The sequence below is a fragment of the Medicago sativa genome, chromosome 2 (genome assembly GCF_051527215.1).
Source record: "Medicago sativa cultivar Bolivia chromosome 2, Bolivia_mono, whole genome shotgun sequence".
NCBI lineage: Eukaryota > Viridiplantae > Streptophyta > Magnoliopsida > Fabales > Fabaceae > Medicago > Medicago sativa.
In genome coordinates, this window is record NC_140750.1 from 33215428 (window position 1) to 33236991 (window position 21564).

A 21564-nucleotide genomic window follows, 5' to 3' on the forward strand; every position below is an offset into this window, starting at 1 on the left:
TTTTATTTAATTCCTAATATTTTATGTAACAGAACTATCTCAACAAATTACTTACGATACCCTTCAACTATACGACAAATCAGGTATTCACAAATTACTAATCCAACAAAAATCATTAATTAGGAGATCCAGTTATATATTATTTAATGTAACACAACAATTGTATAATTTTATAAATTTAATAACGAATATGGATTTATGCGAGTCTGAAAACATAAAAAAATGTAATTTTATTCTATATGTGTTAATATTTTTACTAAATCCAGTTAATTTTATCTGTATGTGCATCTATAAATTTACGAGTATTTATAATATGGTATATTTTATTATATTTGTGTGTATTTATTAAGATATTCATCCTATACCAATTTGTGATAAATTTTATTTGCAGATATCATACATAGAATTTTTTTTCTCTTCTTGAATATGTCTAACCCGGGCAACGCCGGGTAAATACACTAGTAATATATATGAAGTAAGGTTTTTTAGGTCATGTGTCACTTCCACATTCATTCTCAATATTTTTATTATTTTTTTTATTTTTTAAAACCAATATTTTATTTGGCATAAATATCTCAACAAACTTTTGATCTTATCCACTCAATATTTCATTTAAATTTTTTATTGAATTTCTAATATTTTATATAGATGAAATATCTCAACAAACTACTTAAAATAATTTCAACAAAGTTTACATATCCTTATTTATTAATTTTGTTACGTCTGCAGCAACTTAACCTAATTTTTTCCGCTCATTTGCTTTATTAGGTTTGCAATTATTTAACCTAACAAATTCCATCTAAAAAAAATGCATTGCACACCAATTTCATTCCTATCCGCTTGCCTTTTTTTTTGAAGAAAATATTTTCTACCATATCAATGATCTTACGGGTTAAAGATTATTTATTGGTCTCTATTATAGTCGAGAAAACCCGTGCGACGCTTGGTTCAAAAGTCAAGTATGATCTTATTTTATGATTAAAAGGCTCCAATAGGTTTTTTTTTTATTTTAGGAAAAGAAATTTCAATTAGTTAATATGTAATTTTTTAGCACCGTATCATTCAATTAGTTTTTCATTTTGAGATAAAAAGGTTTCAATTAGTTTTTTTTTTTAAGGAAAAAGGTTTCGATTATAACATTATTAACCCTTTTTGATATAACATGTTTTCATATTTTTATTATTTTTTATTTTTTGATTTTTGAAGACAACTTTTCAAATATCTTAAACACTTTTACTAGTGTTTACACACACACACACTTACAATATCTTGATTCAATTTTGATTCCCAACTAACCAGATCATCAATTTCATCGTTCTATTTTTTATTTTTCTTGTCCAAAAATTTTGGCTACAAAATTTAACATCATTGATGACGTCAATCAATCAATAATCAATATCAATAGTATATATATAAAGTAAGGTTTTTTATGCCAAGTGTCATTTCCACATCTATTCGCAATATTTTTATTATTTTTCTATTTTTTAAAAACAATATTTAATTTGGCATAAATATCTCAACAAACTTTTGATTTTATCTATTAAATATTTTACTTAACTTTTTTTATTGAATTCCTACTATTTTATGTAACATAAATATCTCAACAAATTACATACGATATCCTTCCACTATAAATCATCAATCAATCAATCGATCAATCAATAGTGTGTATATATATATATATATATATATATATATATATATATATATATATATATATATATATAAGTAATGTTTTTTATGACACGTGTCACTTCCACGTTTATTCGCAATATTTTTATTATTTTCCTATTTTTTAAATCCAATATTTAATTTGACATAAATATCTCAACAAATTTTTGATCTTATCTATTAAATATTTTACTTAATTTTTTATTGAATTCCTAATATTTTATGTAACAGAAATATCTCAACAAATTACATACGATACTCTTCCACTATAAATCATCAATAAATCAATCAATGTATAGTATCTATATCTATAGTATATATATAAAGCAATGTTTTTTATGACACGTGTCACTTCCACATTTATTTGCAATATTTTTATTATTATTCTATTTTTTAAAACAAATATTTAATTTGGCATAAATATCTCAACAAACTTTTGATCTTATCTATTAAATATTTTACTTAACTTTTTTTATTGAATTCCTAATATTTTATGTAACAGAAATATCTCAACAAATTACATTCGATACCCATCCACTATAAATCATCCATTAATCAATCAATCAATAGTATATATACAAAGTAAGGTTTTTTATGCCACGTGTCACTTCCACGTTTATTCGCAATATTTTTATTATTTTCTTGAAGATATTATCGGAGTATTAGCTGCAATGGGAGAACTTACTGAATACAAAAGTGGTGTCTAACAAACTCACGTGCAAACTATCGGAAGAATATGCAAATCAACTTATTGACTTTATGTCTGAAAATTCAGATGTACCCATTATGTTGATATTGCTATTGGCTAAGTTTAAATTGTACAGAGATATTTTTCTTAAGAAATTCTTACTTGTTTCAAATTAAAGTTTACTTTGTATATTTAAAATTGTTTGCAAATGTTTATTATTTCTTTATATTTTGGACTTTTAGAAAAAAAATAGGAGTATCAAACACACTATATAATAATTCAAAACTAATAATTAACGATGTTGTTCCTGAAGTTCAACAACTCCAAACCAGATATTCACAAATTACTAATCAAACAAAAATCTTTAATTTGGAGATCTAGTTATATATTATTTCATGTAACACAACAATTGTATAATTTTATTAATTTAATAACGAATATGGATTTATGTTAAAAAAAGTTAATTTTATTCTATATGTGTTCATAATTTTTACTAAATCCATTAATTTTATCTGTATGTGTATTTATAAATTTACGAGTATTTATAATAATGTTTATTTTATTATATTAGTGTGTATTTATTAAGATATTCGTCACATACCAATCCTTGATAAATTTTATTTGCGGATATCATACATAGAATTTTTTGATCTTCTTGAATATGTCTAACCCGGGCAACGCCGGGTAAATACACTAGTATATAAATAAAGTAAGGTATTTTATGTTACGTTTCAACTCCACCTTTATTCTAATTTTTTTTTATTAATCTTCTATTTTTACGCGAAGATTTAGTTTTGCATAGATATCTCAACAAATTCTTTATTTTCATCAAAAAATATTTTATTCTTCTTTCTATTTAGCATATATCACTCCCTCTCAACAAACTATATACATTACATTGATATTTTCCAATAAATTTGATTAAAGTTTATAATTAAGCAACCTACATATATTTAATCGATGAGATTTTTATGAATGATAGAGCATGCATCAAATTTTTTTCTTCGTTCCCGTTTAATTTGTCTATTCATCTTAATTATTGGACAAATGAGGTGCATAATAAAAAGCTAACGCGTGGAGTTTGGTTAATCTGACATGCCAAATGACGAATGATAGGATTTTTAACAAGGCTTGGGGGATAAATGAAATGGTGGAACAAGTGAAGGTGACTTCTTGGTATTGGAGTTTGAATAGATTGAAAATTGCTTCTTGCTTATATTATAAGTGGTGTTGGAACTTAAGACATTGTCTAGCTAGGTAGTTGCCTTTTGATGAGATAATTAATTTAGGTGGGGCTTGGCTGGAGGGTGTATTAGCTTTGCTGTTTTGGTTTAGTAGCCTTTTTTAGGGGTGTGTAATTGCCTCAACCATGCCTCTCTGTCCATTGTGTTGTATGAATGCAATTATGACTACAATAATGTTATCATTTTTCTGCATAACGCCTACACTAATTAACATATTGTTACTAATGGAGATGATTTTACAATATGGTGGTCAAATAATTATAATGATCAACCAATACCCTTTTTTTTTGTCAGGTAGCTTAGCTTAGTGACTAGAATTCACCTTTTTCAAAGTGAATAAGTGGGGTGTCTGAGGTTCGAACCCCGACCCCTATATATAATAATACATGTCTCTGGCAAGTGAGCTATGCTCACGGGACAACCAATACCCTTTTTATATGTTCAAACTTAGAAAACCACTTAAATTACATCAACACACACAAATGAAATGAACACTAAAGATTTACCCAAGTCTAAAAATTTGGAGAAAAGATCAATATATTCAGAGATTGGTTAAATTTGAGAACCACCACTCATTCTCTTCATTTTGCTTTTGTAAACAATATGGATTTTTTGGGTTTCAACGAACAATGGTAAGAGGTTTAAGAAGACATTGTCCAATAAAAACCCTAATATTTTTCAAAATAGTCTCTTAACATTTGTGAGTTTAAGTTAGCAACATTGGCCTCTACGTATGCCTAAAAAATTGATTAATAGTTTCTGTGCAGCTTGCATAACGCCATGTTTGGATTCCAAATACAACAAAAAAAGGCGTAACAAAATTGTATGATTAATTCTTTTTCGCTCATCTCATAGTCATTACACGTTGATCAGCAGCAGTTGTTGTTCTCTCCCTCCATCAAGCAGCAAAAATTCCTCCATCACTATTACCAGAAAATCATGTGCTAGTTCTACTGATATATCATTTGTAATAGAGGTGTCACCCAGCTGGTTCAAGGCTGCGAGCACACTGTTCTGGTACAAACACGATGGATGATTTTTTGTGAAGGCTGAGCTCTACTGCCGAAATAGAATCTAAAAAGAATCCATTTTGCAGCTTCTTAGAATTTCCATTCCATCTTGATGGAAACAGCCATCATCAGTAAAAACAGAATCATCTAATCTATAAAATTTCCTACCCTAAGAATATGTAGCTGAAATTTTTTAACCTCTATGTTTGCTCTGTTAAACTCTTCCACCAAAATTGCTAGCTTTATTGAATTAACACCTTTGCCTTTTAAATGAGAAGTTATAATGAATCTATTGACTTGCTCACTTTTACCATTTTCTACTTTGTTCAAGACACTATCCTTAGAATTACTAGACGATATAAAAATGCTGCAAACTCTATCCAAGACAAGACACACAAGAACATAATCTACCACTCTTCCAAAACGATGGATGCAAAACACTTATAACAGAAAAGGAAAAACATAAACAAAACAGCAATTACAAAAGGCTACATGGTTAATAACAATAGAAATCAGGTCTGCACTCATTAGTACCAAATAGAATTGTATACATTATACAATGTCGTCAAATTCCACTATGCTACATATTTCTATAACTCTGCTATTTGATAAGACTTTGTATACAAAGCGTATCTTGGAACAATATCCATTTGTTCAACATTGATTGTATAGGAATAATACTTGAATTTTATTGATAACTTCTCTAAAGTTTCTTACACGCAATAGTACAATTCTTAACAAAAAGATTACAAAGAAAGAAGAAACATGGATATCAGGATATGCTTCTTCCAAGATTTCAAGAACTTGGTATCTCCCAATATAAACAAACACAACTAATAAAAATGAATTGACACAATTAATTAACATAAGTGCTCCTGGTAAATATAATAACTACCACCTAATAACATAAAAACTGTCGGATTATATTTACTTACGAGAGGTATAATTAACAACAATATGCATACAAAACTAAATGACAGACCATATGAGAGCACTATGCAGTTAATAGTAAATAGAGTTCAAAAATACCAAACTGGTTAAATTTATATATCTCAAAAATGCCAAACCAGTTATAACAAAACCACTATCTGTAAATAGAGTTGAAACAAAATTCACAAAAAGAACTAAAAAGTAATGTAAGCAAAACCTGGAAGACTCCACGCCACAAATGTGTATTCAAAATTTTGGTGACACTAGACTCTCGTGGTAAATATGATTATCAAGCGCAAAACTACCTGGAAGGCAATCCAATCTACCATTATTTAAGTTATATAGCAAAAATTTGCTATATGATCGCAGCAGAACAGAACTATTTTCAGACATGAACAAGGGATGAATAAAAGAAGGTCGGAATTGTAAGCAGTGCCATATCTTGTTAAGAGGGATCATCATCAATCTAGTCCACGACTCAGCAACTCCATATTTTTTCATTAACCAAAAATCCCGATGAGTATTATTGGAGACAAAACTTACACAAAGACAGTTACTCAAAACACCCAGCACGTGGTTGCGGACATAGACACCATCAGGTTCAGGCAGCAACACTTCCTTATATCTCCTTCGCAAGATCAAAAGAAAGAATCATGTTTCGGTTAGGACTGATCCCTGTTTTAACTATTACCCAATTTAGAGTGCCACTCACAAATCTCCCTGAGCATGAAACGCTACCGACAGGAAAAGGGAACTTCGGAATAGTTGTCCAAGAATTTTCACCAAAAGTATGAATTTGTGTCCTTTTTCCACAAACTGCTAGCACCTTGTATTTGTCATTGACATGGTCATAGCCAAAGCCATGATTTGTGATCCATTTATGATATTTATAAGAATCAAGGATTGGAGATTTTTTGGATTTCCATTCGATAGAAGGGTTCAACAATCTAACATAACCTTCATTGATAGAAAATAGACACAACAACCCACTGCATGAACCAAGAATACGATACTCATGTTTCATGCTGAACTCAATAGCTTTAGGAGGCTCTGATAGGTTTTCGAATAATGGCTTCACAGGGATAGATGCGATTTTGCACGGTTCATTCTCCAGGGAATAGAAAAATCGTTGATGGTTTATGGTTGGATCCACGATTAAGTTCCCAAGGTGAGTTTGTGTAAATTGAGGATCAGAGATTAGGGTTTTCCATGATTTACTCACGCACTTGTATTGGAGGAGGGATTTCACCGGAAGCCTCGAGAGGATTTCAAAGATGAGTTCATCCGGCAAGAATGGTTGCCGGTGAAGTAAACCATCACCAGTAGAAGAAAGATGTTGTTGTCTCTTAGTGGTGTCGTTTTCTTCACCCATGATTATGCCTCCGCAGCGGTGAAAAGTTTTTAACCTAGTATTTTGACCTAGGATTTATGTTTATTTTGTTTCTTGTTACAATTTTTCTTTTATAGGGTAACACGTTTTTTTTAGTGGACAGGTAATAAGTTTTTTTTTTTTTTTTTTTTGAAATAAGTTTTTAGTGGACGGCTAATAAGTTAAGAAGTTAAAAACGAAATTAAAAAAAAAAAAAAATTGCATTAGATAGATAAAATTTAAACTATTAATATATGTAATGCACCATTTTCTAGTAATTTTTTTTGCTTAGTTTCTAAACCCTTGCTTCGAGGGAGCAAATTAGCATTTTTTTTTTGTATACATTACACCCTATTTTTTTAGATTAATTTATACTAAGCATTGACGTTGTAAAAAATTTTACGCATGCCTCGAATCAAGATTGATTTAGAAAAGGTTTATGATTTGATGAATTTGAGTTTCTTCGACTATATGTTCTTGAGATTTGGCTTTTGTGAAAATTGGAGCAGACTGAGGAGGGTGTGTCTTTGAAGGAAATGTTTTGGTTCTTGTCAATACAAATTGATAGAGAACATCGATACAATACAAATTCAAAGTTACTAAAAACAAAAAATGATGAATCTGTGAACAAACTCACAACATCCATGTTAATAGCATAAAAAGGAAGAGTACATATGGCTACAAATATGACTATATTCAAGCCACCGAAATATGCATGTTTTCAGATCTGCAACGTTAACGACGCAAAAGTCATTGGTTGAATCTACACTTGATTAAAACTAATTTTCAACCTGAATCAAATAAACACCGAACTAGACGGAAAATCAAAAACACATCACACAAAGAGAAAGAAAACGAAAGAAAACTGAAAATATGTGAAAATCACCCCTCTTTAGTAGATCAAACACAATTAAAGTTGTGTCGTCAAGAGTTTGGGAAAGTGAAAGGCAAATATGGTGGTATAAATGTTGTTCATCAGAAAACACTAAAAACGTAATTCGCTTTTTAGAACCAATAAATATTGCAACATATTTGACCAAAAAAAAAATATCGCAACATATATATAAATAAATAATTAAATCGTGAATCCATAAACTAATGTAGAATCTCATATTCATAAAGCACCAGTTGCATAAAATAATCGAGAGTTCACTAATTTTATTAGAGTTTTCGTGAACTAGTAAGAGTTTACTAATATTTACCAATGTGTGTATTAGACTACAGTTAGTTAGAGTGTTTGAGAAGCTTGGTTAAGAGTTAGTTAGAGTTAGTTACACAACTAAACTCTATATATAGGAACACTCATGTATCATTTCAATCATCTTTTATACAATTGTTTCTTAGTAATGACTCCTTGAGAGAATTACACGATCTATCTTTCCATTACATTTGACCTAGAACCATGGAATCCTTTGATTCATAACATGGTATCAGAGCTCTATTGAGATAGCGATTTTGATCCAGTTTCTGATGAAGAAGAAGATTCCAATGGTGACGAAGAAGAAGATCTTGAAGCTTCCACATCAGTAACCTTGTGTTCTTCCGCTTCGCAAGTTTCAGTTGTTTTTGGTAGCTTTGGCGGTTCCGTTTCCACTCCTGTTTCTTCACCATGGATCACACCAGAAATTGATGGATTCACCATCAAGATCGGTAACATTCCTTGTTTTCTCGTTGATTCACGTTGCAGCGATCGCAACTCTGCTTTTGACGCTTCAGAAGAAAACCAGAAACACTGATTCTTGACTCGGAGTTGATAATTTCTGCCAAATCAACGATTTCAAACGATCGCGAATCTGAGTTCCATGTTTCTGAAGCCGCGACCATGAAATTGACGAATCTAATCATTGGTACCGTTATCACATGCCTTGGACCTGTTTACGGTGTTTGCTATTTCGTCGAAAAACAGGAACCAATTGCTTCTACAGTCAACAACAGGATTCGGATTTTTCAGTTACATGATGAATTCCTCGTCGACTTCGATCCGGTGGATATCCTTGTGGTTCGTTGTCCTCTTCTCTGTCAAATTTCATTTCAATTTTGTTCTTTGTTTGCGTTTTCGTTTTCGATCCTGGTGGAAGCATTTCTTGGTTCTTGCTGTTCGTTGTTTACAAAGTTTCAACTCAAAATCGATTGTGGAAGATACCTTGGGATGGAGAGAGAGTATGCAAAGAAGAATTGGTTTGAGTATGCATCACATCATGTCCAGAATCACGTTTTTCTTATTCTTGTTTCTGGAAAAAGTGCTTTTTACAAAAACGCATTTTGGAAAGAACTTGTTTCGGAAAATTGAGTTCTCCATAAGCTGCTTCTTTGGTTGTTCCTGTTTGCAGAATCATGTTACAGAAAATTTACAGTTGTACGGTTAAAATAAGTTGTTTTGGTAAATCGAGTTTTCAAATAAGTTGTTGGCAAAAGTGCTCAAGTTGCAGAATCATGTTTTTAAGCAGAAGCAGAAAGAGCGCTTTTGGGATAAGCTGTTTATGGTTCAGCTGCGTGATTCAATGAGCTGTTTTTTGGAAAAATTGCGTTCTGCATAATCACTTTTTGGGAACCTGGTTGCAGATTTCCAGCAGAGAAAGAAGAAAACTATTGTTTTCCACGTTTTGGAGTTTTTAGAGCTGGATTGGGCATATTCTCTTTACTTGGGCTTGGGTCTCTTGCAGATTGGTCTTGTGTTACAACATATTCTCTTGCTTAGTTTACCCATTTTCATAGTTCCATCATTATACTTAGGTAGAGTGTTTGAGAATTGTCTGGTTTACCTTTTTTTTTTTTCACTTCATTTGCCTTCTACTTTTCATTGTATTTCAAACTCAAATTGGAAAATTTCCCACTTTGAGTTTGAGGGGGACTATTAGACTATAGTTAGTTAGAGTGTTTGAGAAGCTTGGTTAAGAGTTAGTTAGAGTTAGTTAGACAACTAAACTCTATATATAGGAACACTCATGTATCATTTCAATCATCTTTTATACAATTGTTTCTTAGTAATGACTCCTAGAGAGAATTACACAATCTATCTTTCCATTGCATTTGACCTAGAACCATGGAATCCTTTGATTCATAACAGTGTGTGATCTAAAAAGCAATTATGAATATGTCAAACTATAATGATCACAGGCAATTGGATTAAAAAAGCCATTTGTACATGATGTTTCACATTGCTTGATGACAAATTTTAACATATCAGAAGAAAATTTTAGAGCAGGCACATGGTTTTGTTAAAAAATGAGTGAAAAGTAAGAATGGAAAATGAGACCCAGCCATGCTCTGTCCATTGTGTTGTATCTTATTGTATGAATGAAATTATGACTACAATGTTGTAATTTTTCTGCAGAAATTATGATTAGAATATTGTTACTAATGGAGATGGTTTTACAATATTGTTATGTAATTAATATGATTAGCCAACACCCTCCTTATATGTTCAAACTTAGAAAAACACCTAAATTACATCAACACAGAAATGAAATGAACACTAAAGAATTACTCAAGTCTATAAATTGCAATGTTCATTATTGAGTGAATCATAAGTTCTAAAAATTTGAAGAAAAAATCAATATATATTCAGAAAAGATCTATAATTGCTAACGTTATTGAATTAACAAATTTTAAATGATAACTTGTTATGAATGTAATGACTTGCTCACCTTTTCCATTTTCCAAGACACACAAGAACATAATCTAACTATCTTATTAATTAATTGTCTACCACTCTTTCAAGCAAGTGCTTATTTCTATAACTCAGAAATCAGTCTGCAATCACAGGATGCAAAACCATTCTGCAAAATCAGTGTGCAATCGTTAGTAACAATAAAAGTGTCACATATGCAACTAGAGAATGGTTCTCAATCATAGAGTTTCTTACACGCAACTGTATAATTCTTAACAAATAGATTACAATGAAAGAAAGAAACCTATCCAATATCTTTCCAAATAGATTACAATGAAAGAAAGAAACCTGTCCAAAATAGATATAAACAAACACAATTAATGAAAATGAACTGATATAATTAATTAACATAACTGCTCCTGGTAACATAATAACTGCCTGATTATATTTACTAACGAGAGGCATAATTAACAACAATATGCTTACAAAACTAAATGACAGACCATATGTTTGAGCATCCTCTACTTTCGCATCACCGGAAGGAATATCAACTTTCGGCGGAAGAACATGGACTTTGGCATTTCCGGAATCATCTATAACTTCGAGTGAAACAATCGGCAACATAGCCTGAGGCTCAATCTCTTGTTTCTCTCATTTTCAAGGCTCGATATTTTCCGACTAAACTCTATGTTACTTCTACCATCAGTCACAACCCGAGTTATGGGTGGCGTAGCATTTTGCATGCCCGTTATATTGTGCGGGGTGGGGAGAGATGGAGTATTGGTTCTGGTGCAAAAATTCCAATTCTTGATGCACCCTTGTTGTCTAATGGTGAGTTTATTGACGGTAATATAGAGGAGGACTACCATGTTGGTGATTATAAAGTTCAAAGTTTACTGTTTGAGAATGGAAAGGTTTGGAATGCGCCTCTTATTAGGCAGGTGTTTAGCAATGACATTGTTGAAGCCATTTTGAATACGCCCTTGTATGAACAAGTTCAAAACGATCGCCTTATATGGAAAGCGAAGATGAACAGTTGTTATTTGGTGCGAAGTGCTTACCGTCTATGTGTTAAGGAGTTGGTTGATGTTTCCCACCTCCATCGTCCGGGTAATTGGCGAGACATTTGGCGACTCAAGATTCCACCAAAGGTCAAGCATTTGGTTTGGCGTGTGGGTAAGGGATGTTTTACCACTAGAGTTCTGTCGCAAAACAAAGGGGCTTCGTGTCCGACGAATTGTACAAGCTGTGGTTATGATTATGAGGATCTAAACCACCTTTTATTCGAGTATCCGCTTGCTATTCAGGTTTGGAATTTAGCTGGAATTTGGCAGGATGTCCAAAAATGCAGCCACGGATTTGGATTATGCGGCAACCATGATTGCCGCAATTTATTTGAGTTTTTGGAAGCATTGGAACCTCAAAATATGGGTAAATGTAGCTGAGACTAGCGTACAAGTTGTTGACAAAGCTAGACACTTACTAGATTTTTGGCAGGAGGCCAATTTTTTGTGGCCAGAGGTGCTGCTGCAGGCGGGCAATCAGCAGATGCATTCTGTCGCGTTTGTGCAGCAGTGTACATCAGCAACATCCTCAAACTGGACCTGCCATTCCGCAGTGGAAGCCGCCTAGTAACGGAAGGTTTATGTGCAATGTAGACAGGGCTTTTTCGGACCAATTTCAGCAGACAGGTATTGAGGTTTGTGTTTAGGATGAGTCGGGAACTTTTGTGTTAGCTAAGGTGCAGCAGTTTAGTCACATTTATCCAGTAGCAATCGGTTAAGTCTTGGGACTCTATCAAGCTCTCCAACGGATGAAAGATATGAAATTCGATACTATCAATTTCGAGCTAGATTCCAAGATCACGAGAGATGTGTTTCATTCCTGCACGACGGATGTTACAGAAATTGGAAGTATTATTGGTGCGTGTCGATAGTTGTTCTACATTTCTTTCTCAAACTCAAGGGTTGAGTTTTTTGGCAACAAGCGAATGCGGTCGCTCATGCTTTAGCAAGAGAAGTCACTTCCTTAGCTAGTCCCAATATTTATTATGCTATCCCACATTGTATTGAATAGAATATTATTATTAATGAAATGTTATAAGAATCTTTTATTAAAAAAAAAAAAAAACCACCTAAATTACAATGATCAGCCAATAGCCAAGTAATGGAGATGATTTTATATGTTCAAACTTAGAAAACCACCCAAATTACGTAACACACACAAATGAAATGAACACTAAAGATTTATCCTAGTCTGTAATTTGCAAGGTTCGTTGAATGAGTCATAATAAGTTCTAAAAATTTGGAGAAAGATCAATATATTCAGAGATTGGTTAAATTTGGGAACCACCACTCACTCTCTTCATTTTGCTTTTGTATGATTAATTCTATTTCTCTCTTGTCTCATAGTCATTACACGTTGATCAGCAGCAGTTTTTGTTCTCTCCCTCCATCAGGCATATCATAATCAACCAGCACAAATTCCTCCATCACATGATTTTTTGTGAAGGTTGAGCTCTACTGCCGAAATAGAATCTAAAAAGAATCCATTTTGCAGCTTCTTAGAATTTCCATTCCATCTTGATGGAAACAGCCATCATCAGTAAAAATAGAATCATCTAATTCTAATCTATAAAATTTCCTACCCTATTAATATGTAGCTGAAATTTTTTAACCTCTCTATTTGCTCTGTTAAACTTTTCCCCTTAAATTGCTAGCTTTATATTTTAAACGATTACTTGTTATGAATGTAATGATGTGCTCACTGTTTCCATTTTCCAAGACACACAAGAACATAATCTAACTGTCTTTCCAAAGTTCTGCGCAAACTGTATTCATCAATTAATTGTCTACCACTCTTACAAGCAAGTGCTTATTTCTATAAATCATTTCCAAAACGATGGATGCATCACTACTAACAAAAAAGGAAAAACAATAGAAATCAGGTCTGCAATCACAGGATGCAAAACCATTCTGCAAAATCAGTCTGCAATCGTTAGTAACTATGTTGTCAATTGTAGATTGTGGAAAATTGTGTTTTCTACATTTCTATAACTCTACTATAGCCGCTATTTGACAAGACTTTGTATACAAAGCGTATCTTGGAACAATATCGTTTTGTTCAAATTCCACTACAGTATGGTGATGCTATTTGAAAACATTGATTGTATAGGAATGATACTTGAATTTTATTGATAAATTCTCTAGAGGATGGTTCTCAATCATAGAGTGTATTACACGCAATAGTACAATTCTTAACAAATATATTACAATGAAAGAAAGGAAAAAGGAGATGCTTCTTCCAAGATTTCAAGAACCAATGACATAACTTATAGATAACAAACTATCCAATGTCTTTCCCAATATAAATAAACACAACTAATTAAAATGAACCGATAAAATTAATTAACATAGCTGCTCCTGGTAATATAATAACTAACGAGATATATAATTAACAACAGTATGCATACAAAACTAAATGAGAGGCCATATGTTTGAGAGCAATAGAAAAATCAAAACAAATAACAGTAAAATGTAAACAAAATACCATACTGGTTATATAGTTCAAAAATGCCAAACCAGTTATAACAAAACCACTATCTGGAAAGAGAGCTGAAACAAAATTCACAAAGAGAACAAAAAAGCAATGTAAGCAAAACCTTGAAGACTCCACTCCTCAAATGTGTATTCAAAATTTCGGCGATACAAGTCTCTCGTGATAAATACGATGATCAAACTCGTAATAACCTGGAAGGCAATCCAATCTACCATTATTTAAGTTATATAGGAAAAATTTGCTATTTGTTCTCAGCAGAACAGAACTATTTTCAAACATGAACAAGGGTTGAATAAAAGAAGGTCGGAATTGTAAGCAGTGCCATATCTTGTTAAGAGGGATCATCATCAATCTAGTCCAGGACTCAGCAACTCCATATTTTTTCATTAACCAAAAATCCCAATGAGTTTTATTGGAGTCAAAACATACACAAAGACAGTTACTTAAAACACCCAGAATGCATTTGCGGATATTGACACCATCAGGTTCAGGCAGCAACACTTCCTTGTAATTCTCCTTCGCAAGATCAAAAGAAAGAATCACGTCTCGGTTAGGACTGCAACGGCTACCCACCCAATTCAGAGTGCCACTCACAAATCTCCCTGAGCATGAAACTTTACCGACAGGAAAAGGGAAATTCGGAATAGATGTCCAATAATTTTCACCAAAAGTATGAATTTGTGTCACTTCTCCACCAAATTCATTAGCCAAAGCCATAATATGTGATCCAATATTTATGATATTCATAAGAATCAAGGGTTGGAGATTTTTTGGATTTCGATTCGATACAAGGGTTCAACAATCTAACATAACCTTCTTTGACAGAAAATAGACACAACAACCCATTGCATGATCCAATACGATACTTGTGTTTCATGCTGATCTCAATAGGTTTGGGAGGCTCTGATAGGTTTTTGAAGAATGGCTTCACAGGGATAAATGTGATTCTGCACGGCTCACTATTCGGGGAATAGAAAAATAGTTGATGAGTTATGGTTGGATCCACGATTAAGTTCCGAAGGTGAGTTTGTGCAAATTGAGGATCGGAGATTAGGGTTTTCCATGATTTACACACGCACTTGTATTGGAGGAGGGGTTTCACCGGAAGCCTCGAGAGGATTTCAAAGACGAGTTCATCCGGCAAAAATGGTTGCCGGTGAAGTAAACCATCACCAGTAGGAGAAAGATGATGTTGTCTCTAAGTGGTGTTTTTTTCTTCTTCACCCAATGAAAAAATCAATATTTACGTTTATTTACAGTAGTAGTTTGAAAAGTTTTTACGATCTGATTTGTTTTGTAGATATATATATTTTTTTATTTTGGTTCTTGTTACGGGAAATATACATTTGGACACAAGTATTATTACACTAGGCTCACACGTACAATACTTATTATTTTTTTTTGACAAAACACGTACAATATTGATTTTTTTAAGGAAAACGTACAATATTGATTTTTTTGAGGGAGAACGTACAATATTGATAAAAGGTGAAAAGAGAAATTAATTAAATAATATTTAATTTTGAAGTAATAAAATGAAATATACTTTTATTTTTTGAGGGAGAACGTACAATATTGATAAAATGTGAAAAGAAAAATTAATTAAATAATATTTAATTTTGAAGTAATAAAATGAAATATACTTTTATGTGTGTGTCTACATATTCCTCTGTTTTTCAGTTAAATTTTTAGCCCAACTTGCTCACCTGTATATAATTGCCTCCACTCATTTCACAAACTATTGAATCAATTTGCTAAATCTCTCTAAAGTTTTTTCTCTCTCTTTTTCTATAAATTCTTCATACTAAACACTTTTTCTAAGAACACTTGTAGGATTTGAGATCTATATTGTTAGGGTGCTATAGGAATATTATATGTTTGGTTTCATTCAAGGATCATGTTGGAGAATCAAGGATCTAAAGCAAAACGAGGTACTTTTCACCTCCAAAGGCAATTGTCGAAGTTGTTTCTCAAACAATCAAGGTTGAAGGGAATCGAAGCGGATTCATAGCAAAGAAGATTTATTGGGTAAGAAGATCAAAGGATTTCATGCTAGCTTGATTTGAAGATAATGAGATTCATCCAATTTTAAGGAGCTTTGAGATTGGAGGTGTTGGAGGGATTGCATAGAGTAGAAGACTTGAGATCGTGGTGATTCGTAAATTGAAGGAACCTTTGTAATTGACTCTTGTAAACATTCTCGGCATTATTGTGGAAGTCTGTAGAGGAGGCGTATTTTTCTACGAAATGAGGATGTACCCCTAACGAGGATAAAAATGGGGAATTTCTATAAATCTGCTGTTTTTCTTTCCCTTACTCTTTAATTTCCCTAAATTTACTTTGATAGATGATAATAATGAATTATTTTACTTGTTATATGCTTTGTGATTGAATATTTTCTAAAAACCAATTGTCAAGAACTTGTTGATCCATCGCTTCAATCAACTTACATACTAGAGATTAACTTGTTGGTTAATTCAACACATATATCAAAATTGTGTAGTTTCTTTTGTTTGTGATTTCTTGTTTAAGAAAAGGTTTGGTTTGAGAAAGTTATTGGTTTTGTAGATTAAGTTGTGTATTGTTAATTAATTGTTAAGTAATAATTCATGAGTGAATTTCTATTTCCTAATTGAACACTACAAGAAAAACTGCATTTTGCGACATTTAAAAACGCTGATTGCGACTGTTAGAAGGGTCGCAAATGTACATTTGCGACTGTTCCCCAACAGTCACATTTGTTGGGGTCGCAACAGTCATTTGCGACCCTTCCTAGAACAGCCACTCCAACTGCTGCAACAGGTGCTGCGACCCTTCACCAACAGTCGCAAATGTTAAGTTTTTTTAAAAAAAAGGGGCTTGCGACCCTTCACCAACAGTCGCAAATGTTAAGTTTTTTAAAAAAAAAATAAAATTGAATGGGGCAGTTTTTGTTGCCAATTTAAATAAATATATTATTAAATACTTAAAATACAGAAATATATAACTAAAATTAATAATCTACATGAACTGACATCAAACAATAATAACGACAATACTAGAATTAATAATCAGAGGTTTCTACAAATAATTTGACAGAGTTTCCCCTAAACTGCAGAAGTTTCAAAATATCATGAACCTGTACATAATCTACTCAAACAGTTCAGGCCAACCAGGTCCGGATTAAGCATCAAGAGCAAAGTTGTTTTGGAACAATATATCTAGTTTTGCAACAGAGCCATTAAATATTAGCATATATTACAACCCCAAAAGACATAATCACATGTAAACGTGACGACAAAGCATGCTTTCCAAAACACACCGGAACCTCACCAAATATGAACAACTATGCTCTCTAGTAGATGTGCTCGGTTCTGCACGTGTGCTAGTGGATCTGAAACATAGTAGAGAGAGACGATGTGAGTCACCAGTGAGTAGATAACGAGTAATATAACAAGCAGGACATAGTAGTATCAATGAAACATCAACAATAACATAAAAGATTGTTGAATAAACTATATAGACTATTTATATACATACATATAAACTCTCCGCGGTAATTAATAATAATAACAACGATATAAGCTATATGTCTCTAAGTTTCAATAGTCGGCTCCCCGCCTTAGGCTCCCTGCCTTTAATTAATAATAACAGTAGGCTCCCCCCCGCCTCTATATGTGTTAATTATAGGCTCCCCGCCTTAATCAGGCTCCCCGCCTTAGTTAGGCTCCCCGCCTGTAAATAGTGACGATAGGCTCCCCGTCAAAGTGGCTCCCCGCCGGTAAAATTACTATTAATAATAATTAATACTAATAATAAGCTTTCAGCTTCAAGTACGTTAATAGTGTACCAATGTTATTATCCACAGATACTACAACTACCATGTTCTGATGACATTCTTCAAAAACAGTCCAAACCCAACATTGTTCCAACAATTTAAACTCCCAAAAGTATCCAACGAAATTCATGCATTTGACTTTACTAAACCCCAAATTCAAAGTAATTACCATACCCTTCTAAAGAATCAATGAATGAGACAGTGTAAATTGATAGATAGAAAGAAGCTTAAAGTGATAACATAGGACTAGTTATAGTCCCCATAATTAACTCACAAGTTTTCTAAGTTGCTGAGAAGTGGATTGAGAACTGATGCTGGTCAATCAGATTCACCGTATCAACACAAATCCTTGTTCTCCCTCTTCTATCCTTAGTATCCCAAAGTAACCCAATTCAGCCATCTATTCCTTATTGCATGTTACACTACCCATCAATAAACTTGATCTACACCTCTAATTTCATGAAATCTCTAGCTAATACATTCAATTTAGACATTGATTTTGAATTGATGACTCACTCTCCAGCTCCCTTCGTTTCCCTTTCTAACTCCCTTGTACCCTTCTCTTTTTCCCCCTTCTATTCTCTTATTTTATTTTTTTATTTTTTTCTTAATGGCTTTTCAGCAACTAATTGGGTTTTGAGCTTCTTTTGAAAGCTTCCCTGTCACCAAGACCATTTTCTTCCTCTATATAAAAGTGATAATGCCTATATAAACTCTTATATTATATAATAAATTAGTTACTAGTATTTTATTTATTTTATATTGTTTTTATTTTTTTATACTAAGTCTATGTAAAATTCTTGTAAGCTTTCACTACTACATATGCTAACTATTTTTTTATTCTCTAAATTTAGTAAAACTTTTGAGGGTATTACATAGTTATTTCATGGAGACAGTTCACTAGCTGCAACTAAATTGAAATTGAAAGAAATAAGACTGAAGTTTCAAAATAGTGGACCAAAACAGATAAAACACTAGGAGTTAAACAAGCTATGAAACAAGTGTTTTCGATCGCAACTTGCATTAAAAAGAGCCATTCAAACACAGAATGAGACAATATTAAAACTATTAATACTAGAAACTTTTGTCACCTTAATTAACTTATCATCTCCACAAGTTACAACGCATAGCTGGTTTTTTTAAATGAAAAGGCCAAGTCATTAACACCACCATCATGAGCATCAATCTGTAATAATGAAACAAAGACATTATTAATCAAGAGTTAAAAAAATTAAAATTGTATTAGATTCATCTAAAAAAATTAATTTCAAAATACCTCCAAATGCTCTTGTAGGCCATTATGGACTTGATGGGTATATAAATGAATCAAATGTTTTGCAAAAGCAACACCTGAAAAGAAAATAAAATATCATAAAGCATTAATCAAGCAACATCGGAAAAAAATTACAATATTTACCAATAAAACACGCATCCGGGCTCCATGATACACGATTGATGGATATCCACGATTCTTTCAAATTCAAAGCCTGTTCAAAAGATCATTTTACTAAACTCCACCATAACATAAAGGATCATTTTAATGCCATAGCAGTGCATTCATCACTCATATACACTACCAACTGGAAATATTCCATATTTTGAAAATATTCCATATTTTGGAAATATTCCATATTTTGAAAGGCTTTGATATCAGCCTCTCTCGTAACCTTGCTTCCCAAAGTGAAATTTCTCCATTTTCACTACCAACTGTTTCAATTAAACTTAATAGGTTAGTAAAATAACTAATCAAGTTTCTGGTGTAACAAACAAGACATGTTATTTATTTTAATTTACCAGCAAGGATAGAATGAATTGATGGATGAAACTCCATATTTGTTACAGTTGATCCTTGATGTAACTTGCAAACAATAGTTGTAGGAAGTTCATCAAACAACCGAGGCGCTGGTTGAGATGTAAAGGTATATGCAACTTTCACAGCCTGTAAAGAGTTGTCAATATAGCAATGCTATTACAAATAAAAAGAAAAGAAAATATGCAAAACTAATATTCAAGTAGCACTTCAACAGATTGTGAAGGACCGGGCAATGAGGAAGCTGCGAGCGCAGCAAGTGATTGAGAAGATGACGAAGGATTTCCATTCCCCATCCATGCTGCTACAGCATTAGCACTAGGAGCAGCAGGGACTGGTGGAAATGGCTGTACAAAATTAAGTAATAATAAGTGGAAATGCAGCAATCCAATGTATATAAACAACCGAAAATAACAATTTTATCAATGAACATGAAAATAAATACAAAAATCAAGTTCATACTGCAATTTCAGCAGGAAGTGCAGCTAAGGTAGGCGTGCAATGTCCATTTCTAGGTGAAATTGAAATCCCATAGAATATGGATCCTTCCTTTAATATTAATGCAGATGTCCTTATAACTGCAGTCATGCTATCAAGACCAAAAGGAAACTTAAGAAACCAGTCCCATGGTAACTAATGTTTTTTTTTCAATCTTGTTTTAATAAAATCCTAACCAAACACACTGTAAACATAAAACCAATTTGAATAAGTAAAAGGTCATGTGTAGCATGTAATTATCTCGATAGCAAGGAATCATTAAGCACTTAAAAACCAAAGGGTAGTAATTTGTCCAAAATACAATCATGTACCAGCAATTTCCCATGTCACTAGAATTAAACACTCTCAAGTGAACAGCCCCAAACAAAATTAAAAAAACCTTAATCCTTCATGAGGCAAAGAACACAACAGAATTTAACAATAAATGGCAAGACCCAAAAATATAAATAAAAGTAATGTACGTATGAACTAGATGGTATTTAATATCTTCAAACCTTGCCAGGACAACCAACAATGTCTTAGAATAATGGCTATTGCACAAATAAGCAAAAACAAGTAAGAAAAACCCAAACTAGAGCATTATTAATCAGAGAATCAATGAGTAAAATCTTAAGTAGATCATTATAATATAAAGCCTATGTACACAAACTCATGGAGGGACACCGGACACACTATTAATAATTTGCAAAAAATGACATAAATCAATGTAATCATATGTATCGTGTCATGTCGGACACGATACATATCACCGAGACTCACCTAATTAGATAATTATATGTGCATCATAGAGTAAAGCATACAAAAGGGTCAACAAAAATCCCCTTTCTATTTAAGTAATGTCCTGATTCTTTCCATACCAAAAACAAAGGTTGAAATAAATAAATTTTACCTTGAAAATGTAAAGTAGTGTTATACCCTAATTTTGGACCTAAAAATACTTATTCAATTCTTCTTTTCTTGCATTATAAGTCATTTGAACTGTCTATGATCAATTGCATCTTTCTCTGCATTTTATTTCAATGTTACTTGCAAAATTCACATAAAAGGGCATTTTAGTCATTTCCTATGTCAAAATTTCTTTCAATCTTTAAAAATTTGTTTGAGTCCTTTCAAATAGTTTGAATAAGTCTTCATTTCAATTCTATGTCAAAATCCATTTTAAAATTGCATTTGAAGTCATTTTTTTTCAGTTTTGCCCCTAGGGGCATTTTAGTCTTTTCAAGTGTCAAAGCTCTGTTCAAATCTTAAAAAGTGCCTCTGAGTCTTTCAAATTGGTTTAAATAAACTTTTGTCTCAATTCCCTGTTAAAAATTCATTTTTTTAATTTGTATCTGAGTCATTTTTTAGTCGTTTTAGCCC

The 21564-nt window shown here is 32.4% G+C and overlaps 1 protein-coding gene and 1 long non-coding RNA gene across 5 annotated transcripts; both read right to left on the minus strand.

Annotated features, from left to right (window-relative positions):
• Positions 1-6162: 6162 nt before the first annotated feature.
• LOC146946380 (F-box/kelch-repeat protein At3g23880-like) lies at positions 6163-6915 on the minus strand. The gene has a single exon (XM_085748209.1). The coding sequence runs from the start codon at positions 6913-6915 to the stop codon at positions 6163-6165; it is 753 nt and encodes a 250-aa protein (XP_085604335.1).
• A 10180-nt stretch (positions 6916-17095) lies between these two features.
• LOC146946381 (uncharacterized) lies at positions 17096-21112 on the minus strand. 4 transcript variants are annotated; one of them, XR_015026708.1, is made up of 5 exons: positions 21095-21112; positions 19692-20054; positions 19174-19604; positions 18989-19083; positions 17096-17453 (listed from the first exon to the last, which is right to left on the minus strand). It is a non-coding gene; the product is annotated as an uncharacterized LOC146946381 (long non-coding RNA). The 4 variants fall into 4 exon arrangements; XR_015026709.1 differs by lacking the exon at positions 21095-21112 and adding an exon at positions 20170-20872; XR_015026710.1 differs by lacking the exon at positions 21095-21112 and having other exon boundaries at positions 19174-19597; positions 19692-20133.
• Between the last annotated feature and the right edge of the window lie 452 nt (positions 21113-21564).